The sequence below is a fragment of the Teleopsis dalmanni genome, chromosome 1, assembly GCF_002237135.1.
Source record: "Teleopsis dalmanni isolate 2A chromosome 1, ASM223713v2, whole genome shotgun sequence".
NCBI classification, from domain to species: domain Eukaryota; kingdom Metazoa; phylum Arthropoda; class Insecta; order Diptera; family Diopsidae; genus Teleopsis; species Teleopsis dalmanni.
The window spans coordinates 6,451,137-6,461,974 of NC_051846.1; the positions used below are offsets into that span (position 1 = coordinate 6,451,137).

The window sequence follows — 10,838 nt, forward strand, 5'->3', positions numbered from 1 at the left end:
TACTTTAAAATATACAATGAGGATGAAGAAACAGCGCCACTCGATAAAAATGCCGAGGATATGGACATCGATGAAGAAGGAGTTGATGATAGTGATAATGCTGCCTTAGCGGAAAATGCAGCAGGCAGTCAAGTTATAAATATGGACTTAACAACTGGTGATAGTTGCGGGGATGTGATATTACCAAATGGTGGACCTGGCATGACAACATCGGTGTCGCAAGTTGGTTCAATAGCTACACCAGGTCAATATTTAGCTCAATCGCCGGTGGGGTCACAGATGACACCAAATTCCGAAATCAATTCATTTGGTCATCAGCTTAAAGTACAAATGGCAGATGAATTATCTCGTGACTCATTAGACAATGGCGTGTTGTCAACTTCTAACTCAGTGCAAGGGTAAGTGCTATTGTTGTTGACGCTATAATGTTGATAGTTTGAGCTACTTGTCCCCTCTTTCGCTCTCGTATGTCATTTATTTATTTTATTTAACAATATGTAAATTTTTTCGTACTTGAAGTGTTTTCATATCGAGTGTCATTGAGCATTGAACATACGAGCTCTTGTGCAAATACATTATCCTTTTCTAAAAGCATTGCTGATACCATCATCTCTTGAATTTGACACTGTACACGTATATATTGTAATATGAAATCTTGTAATTTGTATATTAGCAGAGATTTTTTTTATAAAACAAAACTATTTACTTTAATTTCCTTCAATTTTCACTTTATTGTCTTCTTTTTGTGCATTTCTCCTCTATTGTTCTACGGCAGTTAAGCGCCATTGTAAAAAATTGCAGGAAATAAACAAGCTTGTAATTGGACAAACGTAGTGCAAAGCACCACACATACACTGTCACATATATACATGCTTCTTCCATGTTAAATGTCTTTATTGATTTCTGCACCCTTACCGCGCTGCTTCTACCCTTTGCGAAATTGCTCATTAAAAAAGTTGCTGACATGTTGTTTTAGTTAAGCGTAGTCGCTTGGAACAAGCTACGAATTCTGGGTGTTGGTCAGGCTGTGCAATTTTGATATACGATTTTGTTTTTGTTTGCGTAAATAATAAAACCTCAATTTATTTTAAACCTTTCAGTATTGATGAAATCATAAAATTAGTTAAATATCTTTTTTATTTACATTCCCAATATGACAAATATTTATTTTGTAACTGTGCGCTTGGAAGAAGAAACCCTTAAACGTTCAAACTGCTTTGGGCGTATCATTTATGGGTAAATGGGTCAATGCATTGCCGTAGTCTTGAGCTTTATTTATTACTAGTAAACATCGTATTTCTGTTTTATATCTTCAAGCTAATTACATGAAATGTTATTTATAACTCTATTTAAAGTTATGAATTGTCATTACACCCATATTTTGTTTTAAAACAATAATTGCAGCACTGGAATAGCACTGACATATATCATAAAAGACAAACATTACTTATTAATTTATAATGACACACTTCGACTTACGCAATCTATTATGTGGTCCCTCAAGAGAGTTTGTGCTATTACCGTATGAAACGAAAAAGTATCAGAAAACGAGTCTAGTAGTTCCATAGGACTTTCAGTAAAGTAAATGAAACAACCATTTTGTAGTCTTTCATGGAGCTTTTTCGAACTTAAAATTAACGAGTGGCTGGAAGGAGCATGTCAGAATGATTGGGGTAATACAATTGCATGCAGACAAGCTAAAGAATCCATACCGTATCAATCAAAAGCTAGAACTAGGGAGCTACTTATGCTAAACAGAAGTAGCATCCGACTTGTTACAGGATTTCTCAGAGTTAAAAAGCATCTATCGAACCTCGGTATTATTAGAGACAATAGCTGCAGAGTTTGTTGCGATTAAGAGGGAACAGCAAAACACACTTTGTGTCGCTGTGATAGTCTCGCCAGACTCAGATTCGGTACTTATCCACTGCCTATCCACTTATAATGGAATTAGCCAACATCTCTCCAAAGGACATAATGGCGTTCTTAAAAGCTACTCATCTATGGAAATAAAGTGGGCATATTACAATAATCCTCGAAGAATGCAGTGACGTGGTGACAAGTTCCCAACCCGTTTTAAAATCTAATTCTAAACTAAACCAAATGAAGCTTATGACGTTGACCAAAGATATATTACTATCGTAAGAAACGCGGAACTGTTACTCCATATGACTTTTAATCAATCGAATAAAGCGTAGAATGTTGAACCAAAAGATATTACTATGTTTTGTAATAGCCTAAGCTTCAATCGATTAACTAAAAGTCGTATACGATGGTCACTATTTATATTTTAAGCCTATTAATGAAAAAATACTAACTGGTCGTTGAAAATTGGTTTTTTGTTTTTCCAAGTTGTCGAACCATTTGTCAAAGCCTTCTTTTCTTCTTCGAATCATTGTCCACGCAATTTATTTTTGACGTTCAGGAAAAAGAAGAAGTCATTGGGTGCAAACGAGGACTGAAATCAGTAGGCGGATGACACACCAATTTGATTTTTTGAATGTTCAAATAGTCGATTGCTAGACGAGATGTGTGAGCAATCGCATTATCTTTTTGAAGATGGAGAATGATCCGACGATCCTCGTTTGAAGACTTCCGGTAAACAAATGGTTGTATACCATTCGGCATTGAACCTTTTTCGTTTTTGTATTAGTTTACAAGTAGTTGCCAGTTTTCCCGAAAAAAAGCACAATGAACCTTTGCTTCGAAGTATTTCGAGCGTGAACATCCAGCATGCTTTTGAGATTTTGTCAAATGGTGGGGGATTCAAACAGAACAAATCTTTCTTACGATTAAACGATCGTGATGGAACTAATGTCTAGGCTTTCCTTAATCTCAGCATCAATGTTTTATTGCACAACAACTGATTTAATCATTGTATCAGCGTTTCACAGTGACAAAGAATAGAGTTTCATCATCAAAAGGTGTATGTGGAAGTAAGTTAATCCATGCAATTTTATCTTGATAATCCACGTCGAAAGTCGTAATAAATCATCGCACGAAAATTTTCTTGCATTAATTCCATTTTTTCGCAAACACTCAACAAATCACTGTAAATAACACAAATAACGGGTATGTTTAATAATGTTAAACTTTCGTATGGAAATGTCAATTGACACCTGACAGCAATGAATGTTGCCAAGACTCAAAATATAAATAGTACCTCTAGTAGAGATACTAGATGCGTTTTCATAAAGTCTGAATGAATCTTAGGAAGCTTAGAATATTAAATCGCATGGTACGAGCACTGTCAAAAAACGAGTCCAGTATCTCCATTCGTTTTTCAGTGAACTGAATGAAGCTCAGAATACTGAACCTGGAAAGGTTATTACGTTTTGTAATAGCATAAGTTTTATTCGCCTGACTGAATATCGTATGAAGGCACTGTACTAGTTTTCTGACCGGTGCACAGAACGACCACACTGTATTTCACAGTTGCATACATAACAAGTGATTGTAAGCAGAAGCATGACCTATTAACAAGTCAGTGATTAATTTGAGTATAGATATATTAAGATTGAGAAACATGTCTACAAAAATTGTTATTTACTCGAATAAACTTTTTAAATTGGTTTAAACTTTTGTAATTAGCATAAGCCTTTTCAAATCAATTATTTTCTATGTTTCTAAGTGCTGATATAGTTTGAGAAATGGGTATCCATCAAAAATATGAATATGAATTTCTTAGAGGTACTGACGAACTTGGAACTTGGAACTTGGCTTATACAATATTGCGTTATGATTGAAAGCAGATTTATTGATTTATCGATTCGTTTGTTAAACTGGTTCATTGCCTATTGCGTAATGTATTGTTTCATTATTAATATAGGAATACTATCATACATAGAATGAAATCTGTAAAAATGTTTGTAATTGTTAAATACCTATAAAAAATCTATAAAACTATGTAAAACTATAAAAATCGATTAAAAAATATTAATGTATTTATCTGTCTGTCAATATATTTTTTCAAAAAGTAACTAATGGCTAAGTTCCTTAAACAGCCCAATGAAATTAGGGAAAAAAACTTTTTGGGGAATACACATCCAATTTTTGTAGGATAATCGGAAAACCATGTTGTAGTTCTGCAATATATACTGAATATTCATAAGTTAAATTTATTTTGTAGCTATTGTTTATCTCCGCAGAAAGATTCTGGGTATGCGCTTTAACTAACTTCATGTCGCCCAATGATTACTCACAGAGTTCGTTTTATATAAATAAAGTTTGGAGAAGTTCAAACCTTTCGCAAAGTAATTTTGATTTACTGTGAATGCTAATAGAGGTGTTAGAGCTGCTTGGCTGCCTTAGAGTATACATATGTCGATGCCAGTATTTCTCTTGTGTAAATATTTTTTTAAAGTATAGTTCTAAAGAATGGATATCTGCGTGATGGTTTTGCTTATTGAAACTATTTTTTTGGAGTTTTGGTCAGGCTATTTTAGTAGCTGACTTTCATGTTGAACCCATCCGTATACCACAATACCGAGCCGGGCTTGAAGTTTTTTTCGCAGATTATTCAGGAAACGCGGACACTAATGATCACATTGAAAACCGGAAACAAACCGACATATTTTTTTCTTTTGATCCGGAACGGAAAAAATTCCGGTTCGTATATCTCGGCGTATATCTCGTTTGATCGAACATGTTATTAATTTAATTAATTTAATTAATTAATTTGATGTTAAAATCAGGAGTATCTAACATATATAAAAATAAATGCATGTGTCGAAGTGTAGTGGGAAGGTTTTTCATTATTTCGATTGCAATTTATATGCAACTTTCGTTCTTTAAAAAAAAAAGAATTTTCGAAAGTATGTTATTTAACAGTATTTTAACGTTCGTTATTTAGAGAATCTTTATATCAAACCTCCGATGTAACTATTTCAATCTTCTCGGATATCCAAGCTGCCATTAAATCACTGGTAAGCACCACAGCCACATGAATCATAACTCAAAACTACCATGCTTCCCTCAATAATCTAGCTAAATGCGTTGCACAAAAAACGTACCAGTCAACTACTTCAATTAAAGCGGAATATGCTCAGCACTACGGTATCGGTGCTGACAGGTCACTGCAGAATTACTTATTATGCAGTGACCTGTGAGACTAGATCTTTCTTATAATGAATTTTGTCGCGGCTGTGTGAAAACTGTGTTTCTTCACATGTGTCTTTAGATAAAAAAAGATCAAAAATCTTAGGGCAAAAATCTTTCCTTTTCGATCTGACTAAGCTATCATCCTGCAATATTAGGGACTTAACCAGATTTATATAACTGTCAAGTTGGTTTACCTTCACCTAATGGGGGACTCGTTGCCTTCTTCGACATACTGATCACCTAGTCAATATGCGAAACAACGCTATTCCTGTGGTACCCAAATGGGCCATTATTTGAGCTCAAGTCGGTTTTATTGGTATACAAGGTCGCCACTCCAACCTAAGCTAACCTATATCGAATCGAGATACTACTACTGTACATGATATTTGTATATTATACAGCATTTTATTTTAATAAACTTAAACATATATTACATTTAATATTAATATTTTATATATTTTCTTATTTCAGAAACTTGAGCAAGACGATGACGACGAGTATCTCAACGCCTCCTGGGCCGACAGCCGCAGTTTGAAACGCCAAGTTCACGGTTTAGAAAACGTTAAGTTCCGTTTCAGTAAATAATTATATTTTCGATTTATAGATGATTTTTTTTTAAATTTATAACATTTTAAAGCAAAATAACTGCAATTTGTATTTCAATTAAATAAATAAAATAAATAAAAATTAAAAGCAAAAAAAAACAGAACTATTAAAAAAAACTTTATACAGAAACAATCGCAAATCCGCCACTAGCGCGGTTTAACCTAAAATACCTTCACAAAACTATTAAATAATTTTACAAACAATATATATATATATAATACACTAAAAATAAATTATAATTTATATTTCTACAAGCTATGAAAAAATAAATAGTTTATCGCAGAGAAAATAAATCTTTATGCAATAAGTCAAATAAAATAGACAAAAATAGCTAGCAACTTTTACAAAATATCAAAATAAATAAATTATTTAATGTAAAGAAAACTAAACAAATTCTCAAAACTGCGTACTGTACTTAAAGAAAACACTTTAAAAAATTTCTTTAAAAAAATATAAATAATTGTAAAAATTTAATATATATTTAAAATTAAATTTCAATTGGTACAAAGTAAATAAAACATAAAACATATTTTTTTATTCATAATCGGCTCTTTCTAAAATATTTATAAATATTTTAAATAATCTTTATTAGTTTTAAATATACTAAATAAACTAAAAGTAATATATATATATATATAAATATATGTAAAATTAAAATAAAATAAATATAAAAATTATATTTACTAAACAAATTATTGCGAATGCGAACTCACAGCTTTAAAAATAAATTGTATAACACAAAAATAAAATTAAAAATTTTTCTTCTAAATATTTTTATTAAAAAATTTATTTATAAATTATAGTATACTTACGAAATAAAATAAAATTTGAAATTATTTAAAACAAAAAATTAATATTGTTCGATACAATTTGCATTAAAATTAATTATACTTTATATATAAAACCAAAATGAAAAATATTAATATTAAACTTAATGCATTAGACACACTTTATTAGCGAAAACAATTATATAAAATATTAGAATTTCTTTTTATATATTTACATGTATATAATATATAATTATATATTATATATTAATGTCAGTTATGCGCATATGCATTTGCACAGTAAACATTAAACAAGAGGAAACAAAAACTTTATAAATAGCAAAAATTAAAAAAATTAAAATTAAATTGAAATTATAAAAATTACTTTTTATTTAAAATGAAAGAAATATTAAAATTTAAAATTAAAAAAAAAGAATAAATAAAACTATTATCATGTAATTAAAATATGCTACTAGAATTGAAAATAAATTAAAAATTACAAAAAATTAATAAAATATGCATTTAGAAGCCTACAAATGCTTTATTTACTACATTCTCTATAAAAAGTTGTTATTTATTTTTAAAAACAAAATATTAATGAAATAATATAGAAAAAAAGGGAGCACCAAGCGGATGATGTCATACATCAGGACTAACCAAACTACGGTCCGCGACATGTTTTTAATCTAATATAAATACTCAAATTTTCTTTCGGTGTATTGGTAGAACTACATTTTTTTAAGATTATAACCGTATTTATAATGTTATAGTGTATTTATAATAACAACTATGAACGTATGTATTTGTTTCTGCGGCCCTCCAATCTGTACAGTAATTTGTTTGGGCCTGCGATCGCATCTAGTCTGGACAGCCCTGTCATACATAGTTCATAGTTATAGTCTTGAAAACTTTTACGGAGCGCCATCCATACCTCAATAAAATAACTAGAATTTTGACACCATCTCAATCTTCCATAAAAACATGACCAAAATTTCATTATGATTTAATAATTCTATGTTTTTAAGCAGCTTAAATTCGAGAAAGATTTAAGGCAATAAAAACTTGTAGTGGTAAATGTCTTAACTGGAATGCACTTTCAAAAACAAATAGTGGGCAGATTTTTCAAGAATTAGTCATAAGTATAGGCTCGTTGCCAGTTACTTACTTTGAGAGGCGCTTACAGATTAAGAACGGAAAAAATTTAAAAGTAATGTCCCAGACTATTTTCGTCGACTAACTTCATCTGCATTAACTACAGTTTCATATTTGTATATTACGGCCAATCACATTTCCTGACAGAATTCGTATTTATTTACATGAGAGAAATGGATCTCTCAACGTTAGATTTTATAGTTGTTTGAATAGATAAAATCTTAATAAAATAATTCGTTGCTAGAAAAGGGGTTCAATCGATGTCAAAACTTCTACATATACATTGATATTTGAAATTCGTTCATGTGACATCATGTGGCGTTCATGTAGACAATATACACTGTACATTTTATTAACAATTACAAATCCCCGAATTCAAATCGGATGAGGTTATATGCTGCATAAAGGATGTCCAAAAATACATAAACACCATAAATCATTATATGACGATAGTTTTAGAAGATCGTAGATAGTTTGAGATAGATTTCGTAAAAACTCTAGGTATTTCATTTTGCACAATGAGCAATACGTCACGTTTTAGATTGCAAAAAGCTATACGCATAATGGATGCCACATTTATAATAATCTAAGATGATCAATTTCTATACTATTCTGTCAGCAACATTTAGAACGTTTTAGAAAGTATGAAAGAGATTTTATGCATCATTTCATCACTGAAGATAAGAGTTTGGTTTTTCACCATGATCCCAAATTCAAAATGGATGGCTATAGTTTTTGTAACCTTCTCTTCGACTCCAAAAATAAGGAAAAGAAAGTAATAAAGATCAGTTCTTATGAAAAAATTTATTTGAAACTGCTTTAGATACAAATAGATTAGTCAGATTTTCACTCCCTCCTGGTTTTGATTTTTCTTAAATTTTAAAACATTTTTCCTTTAATGTGAAGATAATAACTGCCATAGAGAAGTCACTATAATGTTGATATTCATAAATTTTAAAAGCGTTAAATTAAAAATATTTTGAAGTTGAAATAGGTTATATTGAAAGAAAATGTTTTATATTCGTTTAAAGAACTTATTAAATTAAGACAAGTCATTTCACATTTCAAACAAAGCGTTTGTACCATATTAAAAGTTTATTTAAATAATTAAATCAATTTTATTATATATCTTTAAATTTTTACACAATTTATTTAAGCTATTAACTATTTTTCTTATTTATACTTTTTAATATTTTAAAGTAATCCCAACACATATTAAAATGGCAAACTATACCTAAGTGACCATAAACACTCCTTGCTGAAGGCAGACAAAACACTGTTCTGGAATGTTTGTGTTTTAATTGAAAGCTGATCCATTTAAATTTACTACGTCTTTAAAAAATAAAATACTTTTTACAAAATTATTTTTAATTCATTTAAAGTATTTAAATAGTAAACTTAAAAAATGATTACTTCTCATTTTGTTGTAACAAAAATCTAGATTCTGTTCAGCAGACTCTATGTAAATTACTGACAAAGAGTACAGAAGTAAGTCCTTGGATATATTGCAGCAGTGTGTTTGCTCACACTTTGCTAGTTAATCCACAGTAAGATACACTTTCTTAAGAGTAAGGTCTCTTCAGGTCGCAGAGCTTTCTGGCATTTAAAAATAGATGTTTCAGACACCCTAACTTTTTAAGTTATAAATATATTTATAGACTGATTGCATTGCGACTGGAAAATTTCTGTTGTACATACCTTTGATTTTTACCCCAGTACATTTAGGCAATAATTTATATATGTATAATAAATATAAAAAAACTAAAAATTAATTTTTAATGTGACCGCATATTATTTAATTATATCATTTGGGGTTTAACCTGATCTCTCTGATAATCTTTGAAGAGCTTTGAAGAGACGTTTTCTTTTCTTAATTCATTTCACTTTACCTCAAAACACTCAACTTTATAGTTATTTTTATTATAATTTGTAATTTGTATGGATTATATAGACTATATTGTCTATAGAGTATAGAGCTTAGAGTTCAATAGGGATTTAGACAGCCAGTAAAGTAAACCATTACAACGTTAGTAGATATTTTGTAATAAAACTGATCCTAACCGATCACAACTAAACGCCTTCATTCGAATATCTTAAATTCACTATTGCACTATAAGGTCCACTTTTGGTTCTATAGTTTTGGCAGGAAAAAAAAGATTATATATTACGGTTGTAGTCAGAAAGTTTTAGCTGCTGATGTACTTCAAAATATTCATTCTTTTGATATTATACACTAACGAAATGAGCCATACTATTAAAAAATTGAGAATATCGAAATGCTGCCATTAATACCCCGTAGAACAGAACTATAAAAAGGTTTTTTTTTATATGAACATATGAAAACCATAAATGCGTTTTGGTTCCACTGCCAATTTGTTTTATGCTATATTATCAGAGAATTCTAGGAAATAAGTTCGTTGACCATACATATAATTTATTTAATGAGTATCTTTACGATCATATAGACGCATACGTGTACCAAATCTATTTGATATTCCAGAATATTTATAAATTAAAATTCAGACAAAAAACTCAAATTAATTAATTTAAGGCCAGATTTGTCAATTAAAAACATCATAAGATAATTAAATTCAGATAATTTTTTATTATATATTCATTGAAAGAACGTAGTCAAACAAATGCAGTATTAATCCATATAATACATAAGATCTATATAATATATACATATCTATATAGTATATAGGATAGTCTTCTTTTCTTATGTAGATTTTACAAATCTATAGTCATCTTCCGAAGCATTTTAGTAATCAGTAAAGTGAAAGTGATAAAGTTATTTACCAAACACATTTGAATAATCCTTATGTCCATCCATATTAATATTATATGTACAAATACTTTCAAATAAATGCAGTTTAGCTATTGTTACTTAAGTATACAAAATCTTCAATAATATAATCAAAATAATATGACTACAAGATCTAAAACAAAGATACTTTGTTTAATCAAGAATACTAAAACAAAGAATAAGTATTCTTGATCTAAAATAAACATATGTTATTATGAAACTGCTATAATTTAAAATAGTATAACAGTTATTGGTACCAGTAAGATGTGTAATATACAAAATTTTCATTTAATTTAATGCAACACTATTACAGCTGCTTTTTTCGAACAGCTGTTAAGAAATACGCATTGCCAACTGCTTAAAAACAGCTCGAATCTCCACCGCAGTCAGTTGATTTTGTGTGTGTG

General features: G+C 29.7%; 1 protein-coding gene across 1 annotated transcript in view; it reads left to right on the forward strand.

Moving 5' to 3' along the window:
• The window catches only part of LOC119673083 (protein tipE), a 12,769-nt gene extending 7,024 nt beyond the window's left edge, over positions 1–5,745 (forward strand). Inside the window, exon 2 of the mRNA XM_038084306.1 lies at positions 5,572–5,745. Coding sequence (XP_037940234.1) covers positions 5,572–5,635 — 64 coding nt within the window. The 3' untranslated portion in view covers positions 5,636–5,745. The remainder of the gene's footprint in view (positions 1–5,571) is intronic.
• The last annotated feature ends 5,093 nt before the right edge of the window (positions 5,746–10,838 follow it).